General features: G+C 37.9%; 1 protein-coding gene across 1 annotated transcript in view; it reads right to left on the bottom strand.

The window, feature by feature from the left end:
- The window catches only part of SMC1B (structural maintenance of chromosomes 1B), a gene marked incomplete at both ends in the record, with an annotated part of 76,085 nt that overhangs the window by 34,065 nt on the left and 27,180 nt on the right, over window positions 1-14,840 (bottom strand). The window contains 5 exons of the mRNA XM_080811769.1: window positions 335-481; window positions 8,224-8,403; window positions 10,173-10,358; window positions 13,026-13,233; window positions 13,803-13,885. Of these exons, the coding sequence (XP_080667895.1) occupies window positions 335-481; window positions 8,224-8,403; window positions 10,173-10,358; window positions 13,026-13,233; window positions 13,803-13,885 (804 nt within the window). The remainder of the gene's footprint in view (window positions 1-334; window positions 482-8,223; window positions 8,404-10,172; window positions 10,359-13,025; window positions 13,234-13,802; window positions 13,886-14,840) is intronic.

Genomic DNA, 14,840 nt, shown 5'->3' with positions numbered 1-14,840 from the left:
CATGTTATAGTGTTAAATGAAAAAGCTTGTTGCAAAAACTATTTGTAGCAAAAGCACATCATAAAACAAATAGGAAAAATAATACATATACTTCGTATACAGAGGAAATTTCCAGAGGCTCTATATCAAACTGTGTTCAGCAAATATCACTGAAATGTAAGGACAGGTTAGAGAAATATTGTCTATAACTTTATTCTGTTTTGCTTTACTTGAAAATTTTTTTACTTGAATTTTTTTAAAGTATAGGCATGATAACATTTATTACCAACAGATTAATTTAAAACACAATTATTCTACAATTTAGTATGCCACAACTTTTACAGCGTGGGCTTACCTTTAATTCCTGGATCAGCTGGGTTCTTCTGTCTCTTAAGGTCTTTATCTCCTTCTCATCCCAGCATCTAGCCTTGTATCTTAAGTCACTAGAACCTCCAGAGATCACCCCAGATTTTAAAAATAATGTTCCATCAAGAGCCACTGTCTGTAAAATTAAAAATATTTTATCCTGGAGAAATGCACATAAGGAAGATAAAAATAGGATATAATATGGCAATTTTTACAGCTGAGAATTTGTAGATGAGAAAACCACTTACTGAAATTTACTAATAAAATACCTAGTTTATGAATGACACTAGCCAACATACAAATCACAAACACAACATTCTGTTTTGCTCAGGCCCAAAGCAATTCTAGACAACAAATTAGTAGCAGTTAAAAAGGTTCAAAATAAATTGTATTATTAGAGTGCCTGGGTGGCTCAGTCTGTTAAGCCAACTTAACCCTGCCTTCAGCTCAGGTCGTGATCCCAGGGTCCTGGGATCGGGTCCCGCATCGGGCTCCCTGCTCGGTGGGGAGCCTGCTTCTCCCTCTTCCTCTTTCTCTGTCATGAGTGAATAAAATCTTAAAAAGAAAAGAAGACTCTTGGAGCGCCTGGGTGGTTCAGTGGGTTAAAGCCTCTGCCTTCGGCTCAGGTCATCATCCCAGGGTCCTGGGATCGAGCCCCGCATCGGGCTCTCTGCTCAGCGGGGAGCCTGATTCCCTTCCTCTCTCTCTGCCTGCCTTTCTGCCTACTTGTGATCTCTGTCAAATAAATAAATAAAATCTTTTTTAAAAAAAGAATCTTAAAAAAAATATATTGTATATTAGTTGCAAACATATTCAATATTGAAAAGCAAGCACCAAAGATATTTGTATTTTATATCAAATAGTTTGCATTGAATAATCCTATATTTTGAAGAACTTGTTATCACATGTCGGTGGCATGTGACTTAGCCTTAGCAACATTAGGATCTAAACAGAGCACATTCTCCAAGGTACATATGAAACCAGGACCAAGAAAAAAATTTAAATGGAGTCAAAGGCATAAAACAGCTTCAAGTTTATAGCCCTGTGATTAAGTATATGCTTTATGGAATAAATGATTCTCAGTGTTTTGCCAATGTTTCTGATTATTTAGTGAAAGCAGGAGGGGACCACTGGTGGAGGACTGGAACCAGCAACGTGAACTTAGGAAAAAAAGCCAACAAACAGGAGTCTCATTCATTCCTTCATTCAAACTGTCCCCTCGTGCCATGTGTTTGAGACATTCTGTACTGACACCGGAGTGACCGAAGGGAGTGACATACGGCACTGACCCCGGGGAATCATGCTAGTAGGGAAAGAAACAGATCATTACAACAGACAGTGAGGAGAGGCTAGAATCATACTCAGAGTAATACAGAAGCATAAAACTGGGGGTCCCACCCAGCCTCTCCACAGAAGGCTTCATGGAGAGGGAAGGTTTTCATTATGTCAGAGGAACTAGTTATAAGTTAGTCACAAGGAAACCCCGTTTCTCTCTCTCGCAGTCAGAGGTGCGCACTGTAGGCTTGTATGGTGGCTCCGGTCTCCTGATAGAATATTGCTCTGTCACCTTTAATATTTGGACGACTCTTCAAGGGAGGTAGTAGCCTTGTGATTTTTCTGGAAGGCTTCAGGGTCTCCCTTCCTTCCCAGCTGTTAGCCTGGATGAGTCTGCTCATTGGGTCTGAAATGGCTCTTTGGAAAACACTAGATCTTACTGGATGGCCAGAGCAGAGGCGTGGAAAGCGAGCTCCTCACGGGAAGCAGTTAGTCCCCTGACCAGGAAGCCCACTGCCACACACTCCACTGGCTCCTCTAGCTTCTCCAGACAAACCTAAAGCGGTATGGAGGCAGCATCGCTCTCCTGGAACACTGTTAGCTCGTGCTGGTTTTGCTGGGCCAAACCACCCTCTCTTGAATGAAAGGTGAAGACCCACATAGGCTCCTCTGCTTTCAAGTTCTCCATAAAGCTTACTGTACTGTGTGATGATGTGTCAGTAGTGACATGTATCCCTCACATAATTTTCCAAGCCATTTTGCAGTCCAGGAGAACCCTACAGCTCTAGCTATTGGGTCTGTGTTTCAAGAAAGAAGGGAGAGTGTTCTACTAAGAAAGTTTCCAGCAGGCCTACTGATGAAGTGCCATTTCCTTCCACTGGCCCCTTCTAGACTGAGATCAGGTTTCTGTTAGCAAGGATAGAACAGAGAGAGACTCCATGCAGGCAGCTGCTGTCGCTGACACAGACAGGAGCGGGGTGGTGGCGGAACTCTGGCAACAGAGCACAGACACATGAGCAGACAGTGTGTGCGCATGTGTGATGGGGTTGGGTGGGGAAAGCGGGAACATGAAGAGTTTAGAATTCCTAGAAGGTAAAGCGAGAGTTGAGGAAAGCTTAGAGGTGAGGCTAGCAGGCAGGGCAGATGGTGGAGCTCTTTGTGCACTGTCATAGGAAGACTTGGGATTGACTACAGTTGAGGACTGATGGGGTTTACGGAGGGCATGGAGTCGGATTAGCACCGACTGGGGTGATACAGCACACAGGAGAGAGAAACGATCAGACAGGAGCTTTAAATAGACCACTCTGCCAACTATTTGGAAAATGGATTGGTCCAAGTGAACTAGAGGCGATGGTAAGAAATCAGCCAATAATAGATAGGATGAATAAAAAAAGATTTGAGAAATGTTTAGGAGGTATGATCAGAAAAGCCTGGGGATTATAGAAGTTATAAGGAAATCCTTGAGGCAAAACCAGAACTTCATTTGGCTAGAAGAGTAAAATTAAATGCAGGAGATCAAGATTCAGAAAGAACATAAATTTAGACATGCTGATTTTACAATGCTTGTAGGCTAATATTTTACTTATTTATTCAAAAGGTATATTCTGATTATTTTCTGAAAGAAATTAGATTTTATAAATTAAAATAAAGATTATAATAAATATAAATACGCAATAAAATATCTACAAATACTAGAGATAAATTACAGAATGTGAAAAAAGAACCAAGTATAATAATCCATATTATTACAATGAAAAATCACTGAATTCAATTAAGCAGGTAGAAAAAGAAAGATTTTCAATATATGATGTTGGGGCAGGCAATTAATCATTTAATGGTTGGGGGAAATGTGTCATCTAAAGGTTGGGGGGATAGCTAATACCTACATCTAACAAAACAAAACATATCAAAATAAATACCGGATTAAAATTAAAATATAGAAGTCATACCACCAAAAAAAGTGAAGAAAAGTTAAGTAAATATATACTTGATCTCATAGTAAAGACCCAATTATACATGTAAAAACAAAGCTTATAAAAGTTAAGGGATAAAACTGGTTTCTAAGTATATAGCATAGATACCACAGTCCACACTAGATCCTTCTAGAGTCAGATGCCAGATTTAGCAAACAGAAATCAGCATGCCCAGTTAAATGTGAATTTCAGATAAACAATGAATAGTTTTTGAATGTAAGTATGCCCGAATGTCTTCTTTGGCAACTGTATTCTAGGAAACAAGTTAGGGATGGTTTTCATTTTCCTTTTTGAGCTCTCTTTTCCAAAATTTCTAAACTGCACATTTATTAATTTCTATTTCTGATATATAAAAACCAAACCTAATACTGACAGAGGAGCTCCATGGGGGCTGGCTTAGAAAGAGCTGTATCGAGAACTCGGCACGACTAAGAACCTGCCACACCGCGTGTGGGACGACAGTGCCAGCACCCTCTTCCCCGTCGCCGAACTCAGGCAAGTCAACCTCTCCGCTGTGAGCTGGGGGTACAAACAATGGTTTTTGGAGGTTCTTCCTTTACTGCTCGGTTGGCTGTTGCTGTTGTTACTGCAGCCATTTATATGCCTCCACTGTGCTCGATGGAGCGCACGAATGCTATTTGCTTCCATGGTCACAAGCCCATGAGGTAGACAGTATTTCCGTTTTATAGATAGGGGCTAACAGATACCGGGTAACTTGCCTAAGGCCATACGTGGGGACTCAAGTCCAAGTTGGCCAAACATCTATGCCCATGTTCTCAACCACCACGTTATATACCTCCTTCAATTCCAAAAACGTAGTGAGCAACAACTCATAGTATTTATGGATCTTAGGGGTTTTAATAGTTCCTGGGTTTATTAAAACAATTCATTTCTTCTAAAGGTAAGTGTAATCTCAATAACCTATTTTCATTTGATTTACAGTCAAATTCCTATCCCAGAAGGACTATAATTTTTATCTCCAGCCTGTAATTTCCTTGACTTATAGCTTATATTAGGTGGCCTGAGCAGTAGTCCTATGCCTACGTGGGGGGTTACATTCCTGAAAAATAACCTCGCTAACACAACTGGGATTTCATTTAAAATAAGGAGTTAGAGGAATTTTTAAATAACATTAACGTTTAAGAGGTATGGGGTAGAAAAAAAAATTCTTTGGCATTAAAGTGTATTCTCGGCAGGATTACCAACCATTCTACTGCATCAACTTCAACTGTTTCAAGAAGTAAAATTTCAGTGTTATAAACAGCTAAGGTAGATTCTATAATTTTTATGTTATGTGGATTATACATATTTTTATTTTTTATTTTTTTAAAGATTTTTAAATTATTTATTTATTTGACAGAGATCACAAGTAGGCAGAGCAGCAGGCAGAGAGAGAGGAGGAAGCAGGCTCCCCGCTGAGCAGAGAGCCCAATGCGGGGCTCGATTCCAGGACCCCGGGACCATGACCTGAGCCAAAGGCAGAGGCTTTAACCCACTGAGCCACCCAGGCACCCTGGATTATACATATTTTTAAAGTTGCCTTTCATTGGTATGAAAAATGATATACTTTAACATTTTATTTCTGAACAGACAAGAGAGTCACATATTTCAAAGTTCAAAAGATAGGAGACTGTAGAGTGAAAAACTCCCCTGGCCCTTGCCACCCATGTGCCTTCCTCCCAAAAAATAATCAATGCTGTGAATTTCTTATGGATTCTCCCAGAAATGCTTTTCATAAACAGATATATGCATATCTCTTATTTCCTCACTATTTTACACAGATGGTCACATACTATACACTAGTCTACATATTACTTTTAAAAAAACTGAATAGATCTTGGAGACTGTCTCATACTTGTATATAGAGAACTTTATTCTTATTTAAGGTTGCATAATATTCCTTTCTATGAAAGCACTATAATTTATTGAACTAGTCTTATCTGGATTGTTTCCAATTTTTCCTGTTACGTAACAGTGTTTAATAAATAAATCTTGTATATGTACCATTTCATATACATGTGAGTTTATCTGTAAGTGAAGTTCCTAAAAACCACAACTGGCAGAACTGCCGTTCATGGAACTGATACAAATTTATACTCCCACACAGTAAGTGGGAGGACCTCTTTCCTCATGAAGTGTTAATCAAACTTTTTTAAAACTGATCAATCTGACAGGTGAAAAGAGTATTTTGGTGTAATTTTAATGGGCATTTCCCTATTTTAAGGGAGGATGAGTTTTCATATTTAAGAAATATTTAAGAAAATTTTATTTCCTTTTATAAAATAAGTTTATTCATATCCTTTGTCCATTTTTCTACCTTGCGTTCTTTTCCTCATTGATTTGTAGGAAAATTTGCTCTTTCCCGTGAGCTGTAAATGTTGTCCCTGGTTTGCCATGCCTTTTGATTTTGTTTATGGTGCTTTTTGCCATGCAGAATTTCTTTAGATTTATGTAAATGTGCTCACCTTTATAGACTTGGGTTTTTTTGTCATATTGAAAAGATCTTGTTTTTTCTGACATTAAGAATAAATTCTCTATGCTTTCTCCAAGCATACCTACAATTTCATTTCTTACATTTATTACTTCAAATCCATCCAAAATGTATTCTGATATCAAGTGTGAAGTTTAGATTCAGCCATATTCTGTTCCAGATGGCACCATTTTTTTCAAATTACTGTACCCTGCATTTTATTCTTTTGTTCAGTGTTGTAATTTTTGGAAAAATGACTTTTCGTGAATTATTAACTAGTTAATGACATTTTTCTGGGTCTGTTTTTTGCCCCACCATATTAAGAAGGCAAAGCATAAACCTTTCCATATACTTTTTTGAGTAACAATCATCTAGTCTATGGGAAAGGAAGCAAATAAGTGGACTAATCACGTGTTTAAATAGGTTCCAGATTTTAAAATTTTGTCATGTAAATTTTTAAAATATTTAAAAATTGAGTTATCATAAAAATCCTGATGCCCAAACTACAGCTAGCAGAACTGCTGGACTTATATTATGTAGTTTGTATACACTGTATGTAGTTTATATATAAAATATCATTTTGTGATTTCACCTGCAGTATTTGAATTAAAAAAATTCTAAAACATGATATCAAGTCTATAGAAAGATAATCAAGTCCATGGAAAACCAAAAGCACAATGAAGACATCAGATGATTCCTGTGAAAATGTGACATCTATCTAAACATTTTACACATCCTAAAACAGAGAAAATTCTATAAATGGAATAATGATGATAGGAAGAAGATAAAAGTCTCTAGACTATATTTAAGATACAAATAAGACAAATGAAGCAGATTAAAATTCTGAAATAATGAAAAGAAAACAAGATACAGTCTAGAGGACTGAGGCATTAGTTACCGCGAACAAGCAGTAAGCCATAAACACTTGTTGAATGGAGGAGAGGATTAAACAGTCTTGCCTTCATGTAACTTCTTTAAATTGACCACACACATCTTCAAAAGTCAATTTTAAAAACATATTTTACAAAGATAAAGAAATCAATTATAGCATAATTAGATAGCCAAATAAGATCCCTTAGTAGCTCACTTAGTTTGCCTCCTTAAATTTAGTATGTAGAAATCAATGACAGTGATTACTAAAACAGTGATTGAATTCTCAGAAAGATTACTGATAGAAGTACTAAAATGTCTGAAAAATTAATCATGTTAGATAAGTAAGTTTAATACTGAAAATTCCTAGTTTTAATAACAATAGCCTAAAAAAAAGAAAAAAATAAGAAAAGCCTGTTTTGCATTAATTTGCAACTGTGGACATTCTAGATCTAATGTGTAAATTAACTACCAAGTTTAAAAACAACGATTAGCACTTTGTGAGAGCTATTTGCTGGGCACTCAAATGAAACTGTGCACATTATTACTGAATTTAACCCTCTGGCCCTACAAAATGAGTGCTATTATTTCCCCAGTTTTAGATGAGAAAATTAGAGGTGCAGAGATTAGCCTGAAGTCACGTAATTAATTACTAAGTAGCATCACCGGTCTTAATTCATAACTTAGGCTCTTGGATACGGGGTCATACTTCACAAATATAGTTTAAAAAAAACAGGTAATTTGAGGAATTTAACATCACTTAACTAAATACAAATGATTCAACTGAGTAAAACAATATTTTTAAATCAAAATCAAAATCATTCCATTGAGATTAGGATTCAGTAACTTCATTTCAATTGTGCTATTTCTATAACTTTAAATGTGTTAAAACCTTGAACGTGTAAAAGGATAGTTTCTGCATTACGCTATGGAAGAATAAAATAAGTACCTAAAATCTTTCCCCTGGTATTCAGAAACACATGCATTACATGTGTGAATGCCAGGAAAAATCAGAGATTCACCAAGGACATTTATTTAGGCTATGATTACGATAAATCTAATTTCCAAAATATAATTTATAATAATGGGGAATACTATAGAAATTAATTTTTTGAAAACTCAACCGAGCATTATAACAACCACTAAAGCCATAACTGTCTTCGGTTTTACACTGCTTTTCCTCCTAAAAGAGAGCCTGTGAAAACATACATAGATATTTATGTGGATATAGTATGTTAGTCTTATAAATACTACTTCAAGTTATCCCAAAGTATGATGTAAGCCTCTTACTTTCCGTCTCTCAGGTCCTCCAAATGCGATATGCCTTGCTTCTTCCACAGTCTCACAGACAAGGCCATTTCCACACACAAACTGAATTACTTTCTTCAGCTGAGGAAACTGAGTCTTTATGACATCAATCACCATTTTACAGCCTTTAATCTCCCTTAATCTTTCATTGATTGGCTTGATCTAAAAGGTTAAAAAATATTTGATATATTAGATACACTAAAAGCCAAATACTACATCCTCAAAAGGTATAAATAAGCCTAACAACAACAACAACAACAAAAAATAAATAACAGTACATACTTACATGTAATAAAATTTTGACAAGAACCTGAGGAACTATATATTCCAACAGTGGCATGTAACATTTAAAGAAAATACACTTCAGCAAAAGCCAGAAGACATCATTTCCAGATTCAACTCTGCCACTGACCGGTTAGGACAAAACAATGCATGAGAAATGTTCCATACTCTCAAAATTAGGGTCTAGTGGGAGATAATACCCATTTACATAGGTGTCAAAAGACTGGCATATCATGGAACTCAGAAAACCATTTTAGGCTTAAATGACCAGGAAAGCCTCCAGACCTTCTTTGATACGACTTCTAAGCTGGGTGTGTAAATAGATTTTTTAAAAAAGCGTCTGCAGGGGTGCCTGGGTGGCTCAGTGGGTTAAAGCCTCCGCCTTTGGCTCGGGTCATGATCTCAGGGTCCTGGGATGGAGCCCCAAATCGGGCTCTCTGCTCAGCAGGGAGCCTGCTTCCTCCTCTCTCTCTGCCTGCCTCTCTGCCTACTTGTGATCTCTGTCTGTCAAATAAATAAATAAAATCTTAAAAAAAAAAGCGTCTGCAATGATTACTGAAGAACAGCAAGAATGGCCTCGTTTTTATGAGAAGCCACTGAGAAGTAATGGCAGCAGGGCTGGGAGTGAGCGGCAGGGCAGCCCAGGCTAGGGCATGAGCTCTAACCACTGCGCACAGCGCCTGCTGCTCAGCGTCTTCAGAGTTGGAACAAGTAGGCATTTTCCTCAGTGAGCAATAAAAAAACCAGGAAAGGACGTCAGCTACGGTGATAGCAAAGTTACTGCCCCAGGAATTTACTCTGGATCCCCTAATGCCTCTCAATACATACTTAAGGGCCCAAAATTTAGTCTGTCCCACCAAGGGCTGATGAGTGTTTACTGCGATGTCTGTAACTCTGGGACTGCGTATTTAACAGCTGAGACCCAGGTTTGGCATTTCATGGACAGACTGTATGTCTTAACTGTTCCCACAGTTCGCTATGGAACAAAAGAAATTGCTGGCAAGTAGGCTAAAGTAATGTCCTCAAAATCACCAAGGTAGAATTACAGCAAAACTAATTTAGGAAGAAATGATATTAAATCAAGAATTATTATTCTTGGGGCACCTGGGTGGCTCAGTGGGTTAAGCCTCTGCCTTCGGCTCAGGTCATGGTCTCAGGGTCCTGGGATCGAGCCCCACGTTGGGCTCTCTGCTCAGCGGGGAGCCTGCTACCCCCCCCCCTTCTCTGCCTGCTTCTCTGCCTACTTGTGATCTCTGTCAAATAAATAAATAAAATCTTAAAAAAAAAAAGAATTATTATTCTTGGGGCGCCTGGGTGGCTCAGTCAGTTAAGCATGCCCCTTCGGCTTAGGTCATGATCCTGGGATGAGTTCCACACTGGGCTCCTTGCTCAGCAGGGAGCTTGCTTCTCCCTCTCCTCTGCCTCTCCCCCGGCTCACGCGCTCTTGCTCTCTCTCTCAAATAAATACAAATCTTCAAAAAAATGATTCTTCGCCTACCAATATATTAACACCAGCCATTTGAATGACTAACTGACATCCAAGCTATGATATTTTTGAATGACTACCATAGTTTAAAGGAATAAAGACACACTTCAAAAGATAAGATTTTATCACTACTAAGCGCTAATAAACATTACAAATTTCTTACATCAAGGTAATCTAGAGCAAGGAATGTCTCCGGTTCAGCTCTTTCTTCCTTCAGAAATCGAATACAATCTTTTGCTACCTTTTCAGAGGCTACAACAATGGCAACCATGTACCGGCCAAAAAGTTTAGTAACAGCCAACTGGTATTTCTTATGAATAGGATGACAGAGGTCAAGTAGTCTTCCAAACTTAGCAGGTTTCAAAAGAGGAGAAAAACAAACATATTATTGAGGAACATATAATTCATTGTTTCTTATGTAACAAAGCATAAGAGCCCCAAAATTAATTTTATAAAATTATAAACATATTTGAACAGAGTCTTATTCAAATGGACATAGATTTCATCAGGAAGTATCCATTTGGATGTAGCACTTCACGAAAAAAAAAGAGTAGTGAGTACTGGGTGGCTCAGTGGTTAAGCGTCTGCCTTCAGCTCAGGTCATGATGCCAGGGTCCCAGGATGGAGCCCCGCATCGGGCTCTCTGCTTAGCAGGGAGTCTGCTTCTCCCTCTCCCATTCCCTCCACCAGTGTTCCCTCTCTCGCTGTGTCTCTCTCTGTCAAATAAATAAAATCTCAAAAAAAAAATAGTGAGGAGAGATTAGCCTTACAAAGGTATTAGAATATTTTACAAGGCTATGATAATAGTATTCATCCACTCTCTTAGTCATTAAATAAGAACCAGTGAGGCACCTAGTACATGCAGATACTCAGCTAGACACTGTGTGAGCATTACTGAATAAAACAGACACTCTGGCCTCACCAAGCTTTCTGTCTAGTAGGGAAGAAAGATACAAATAGCAATTATGAGCACATACAAAATGCAGCAGTAATCCACACTGTGATCCAGCACAGTGTGCTCTGAGAGTACACATAATAGGGACCAGGCCACCTTGAAGAGTCAGGGGGACTCTTCCTATGAAGAAGTGTCATCTGAGGTCTGAAGACGGGTCAAGAATTAGACTGAACATCAACCCTTTACTAGAAAATGTCAGAATGTCAACCATCCTGTATCGTCCTGGGAATACCTGAAAATTCAATTTTACATCTTTCTACTCTTTCTTCATTTGTTAGGTTCTACTTCAGGAATACCAATTTCTTTCTGATAGACCATCACTGACTTTAATATTTATCATCCTGCTCTTTGATTTTTCCTTGTCCATTCACCTGTGATTAACTCAAACCTTACTGCTAGGTCAGTAATCTGACTTCCAGCTGTGTAACCCATTCTCCTTGCTACTTGACAATTTATTAGTTCAGTAATACTGTTTGTTCTTGGTTTGTTCTCATGGTTCTACATTTTACTTTTCTTTGCTTTAGCTCATATGTGAATCTGGTTTTGTGAATTCAAGCTCTTATGGGGGATTTTGTTCTGTAAACTTCTCCCAGACTACGCTCTTATACTTCCAAGTGCTTTTTAAATTACCATTTCTCTTCATTGTTCTAAGGACCTGTATCTACCATATTGACTGTTTTCACCTTGCTTACATTTAAGGTGGGCAGCTCTGTGCAGAGCCTGAAGTTGCTGTGCTAACTGTTTTGCTTGCCTCATCTAGAGCTGAGACGGTAATCTCCTCTGAGGTGATGGACCAAGCAGTTTCTGTTCTAGCCCCTCAGTATTTTCTGATTTCCTAGCATCTTAGGGCTTGGAAGACAGGGACAAGTGAGAGTTGAGTTGAGGCTGTATGTGTCTTTTGTTTGAATACCTGTTTTACTCTTTCTTGAGTTTTCCCTTACCAAGGAAATGCCTACTGCCTCTACCATGGGGTGGAGAGGGAAATCCCATTTTTGCCAAAGGGCTTTGAATTGGCCTTCACTTCCATCTAAGAACATTAGAGGTTCATGTTCTTTGATTCACCAGTTTTTTAACCAAAGGAAACAAATACGTGTGTTTGCTTCTTGCTAGATTAAGGGATATTAGATGAGAATTCTCAGGAAGTAATCAGTTTGTTAGTTATCCTTCTGCAGAGTTAGGAACAAGAAACGTTATTGTTCAATCTTTTCTTTTTAATCATGGACTATCACCATTTTCTGAAGTTCTGGCATTAGATGTAACAGTCATTTCTTTTGGTTGTTAAACTCATTTTCAAAACTAGTTTTGCCATTTTCTTTGGTATTGGGAAAGGATTCTGTGACCTAGCCTTACTCCTTCATCATGATCCAGAAGTCAAGACCAGTTTCAAAATAGTTCAAGCGGCTAACAGTATTGAAAGCTAAAAGGAGGCCCTCATAAACTAAGGACTACACAGTGTACACCGGAGTTAATGATATGAGAGTCAGATGCCACAACCCTAATGCCAGAGGAAATAATTCTGTGAAGTTGACACCAAGCAACAGTGTATTTTTGCTGTATTTGGGGCAATGAAATTCATTAGCAAAAGTGGGTATGTGTATTCACGTATCAGCTTTACAGAATAAAAATTCATTGTTTCAAAAGTATGCCAATGATGCCTACTGAAAAAATACTCTTTAAAAATTGAAACCGTGAAGAATATGCAGTTTGACGCTATCTGCCTGAGGTGGGAGGGCCAGACTATCTTATGGCACCTATGTCCTTTGAGGATACTGGTCATAACTCAGAAATTTTCCGGGTAATATGTTCACACTAATGTTTCTCTCCAATAATTACTTATCTATAGACACTGCTGAAAGTTATCTAAATTTTGTTGCAATTATTTACTATTATGTTTTAAATATAAACAAACACAAAACTAAAAGATTTCTGAAACAATTCTGCTTTCTAAAAGCTAATAATTTCTAATAATAATTAGAAATAATTCTGCTTTCTAATAACATTCCTAATCCCAAATAAGAAAGCTTAGGCTTTTTAAAAAATTAACTACTCATCTCTAATTACCACAGAATCTGGGTAAAGTCTTTTAAGGTGCTCCAGAACCTCTGCTCTCTTTTGCTGACGGTTCCCCTCATGGTTGTCAATCCCAGCATTCTGCAGTTCATTTCTAATAAGATTCAGTTCCTCATTAACTTCAGACATTCTTGATTTCGTGTTTTCAATTTCACCCACTAGCGTTTCCTCTTGCTGTTTTTTCTCTTTCAAGCAATCCCTGCATAATAATAACAGTAAATTACATAGCAAAAAGAAAAAACAAAATTTAATTACAAGATACATTCCACTGTGGTCTGGCATCGCAGGGGAACAGAATAGTGCTTATCAATTTTAAGTGATGAAAAATACAATAAAATAAGGCTAGCACGAGACATGGTCAAAGAGATTTTGATCATTCTTTGTTGATTCGGAAGATGCATAGTTCTGAATACTGAGGAAGTAAGGATCGATTGCTATAACCAGAACAGTCGTTGTGGGCTTAGTAATAAGTAAACACCAACGAAAAATAAAAGTTCTGGTGGTAGGATACTTAGGTTAAATTAGCTTTCATGACCTAACTTTTATTATAAAATATCAATACCATAATTACACCACTTGAAAGTTTATATTTTTAAAACTTACTGTATTTACTTATATGGTTAAGTATAATTTTTAATTATCTACAATGAAATAAAAAAAAAGAAGTGAGAACTTTAGGATACAGTCGGTGGAAGCTTCCATTTCATGACTATCCCATAAATAAACGAGACCCCTGAGACACGAGAAAGCCATAGGAACTGTACCCACATGCATGTTTTTGTATATTCCTCCAACTTTTCTATTCTTTTTTTATGGTCTTCTATCTGTTCTTTTATTTGTTTTAGATTTTCCTAAAATAGGGAAAAAAACCTAAAATCAGTATCGGCAACTCCAAACAAAATTATTTTTCACTATATTGCTAGAAATTACAGTAGAATTGTAAGGTATTCCAAATTTGAAGCATATCAAATATAACCTTATGAAAACACTCGTAAGAGCAATGTTTAACTCTGAAAAGGCAGTAAGGGATAGAGCTTTGTGATTTTAAGAGTCCAGGTTCAAATCCTGGCTTCACCATTTACTAGATAGCTGACCTCCAGTAAGCTTACTCTGGTAACTTCTAAGGGTTGATTTTCAAAGACCTCACATATCTCATATGTGTTCCTCAAACTAATTCATTCAATGAATATTTATTCTCTGGCTATCTTGTACTAGGTATGAGAGATATAATAATAAACAGAAGGGGCACCTGGGTGGCTCAGTTGGTTGAGCATCTGCCTCGTGATTTCAGCTCAGGTCACGATCTAATAGGTCTTGGACAGAGCTGCTCGTTGGGAAGTTTGCTTGGGATGCCGTCTGTCCCTCTTACTCTGCCCCTCCCCCCACTTGTGTGTGTATGCTCTCTCTCTCTCAAATAAATAAATCAATGTTAAAAAATAATAATGATAAGGAAGATGTGGTCCATATACACTATGGAGTATTACGCCTCCATCAGAAAGGACGAACACCCAACTTTTGTAGCAACATGGACGGGACTGGAAGAGATTATGCTGAGTGAAATAAGTCAAGCAGAGAGAGTCAATTATCATATGGTTTCACTTATTTGTGGAGCATAACAAATAACATGGAGGACACGGGGAGATGGAGAGGAGAAGGGAGTTGAGGGAAATTGGAACGGGAGGTGAACCAGGAGAGACTATGGACTCTGAAAAGCAACCTGAGGGTTTTGAAGGGGCGGGGGGTGGGAGGTCGGGGGAACCAGGTGGTGGGTATTAGGGAGGGCACGGATTGCATGGAGCACTGGGT

The sequence above is a fragment of the Martes martes genome (assembly GCF_963455335.1).
Source record: "Martes martes genome assembly, chromosome: 8".
Classification (NCBI taxonomy): Eukaryota; Metazoa; Chordata; class Mammalia; order Carnivora; family Mustelidae; genus Martes; species Martes martes.
This window is presented reverse-complemented; position numbering and strand designations above follow the sequence as displayed.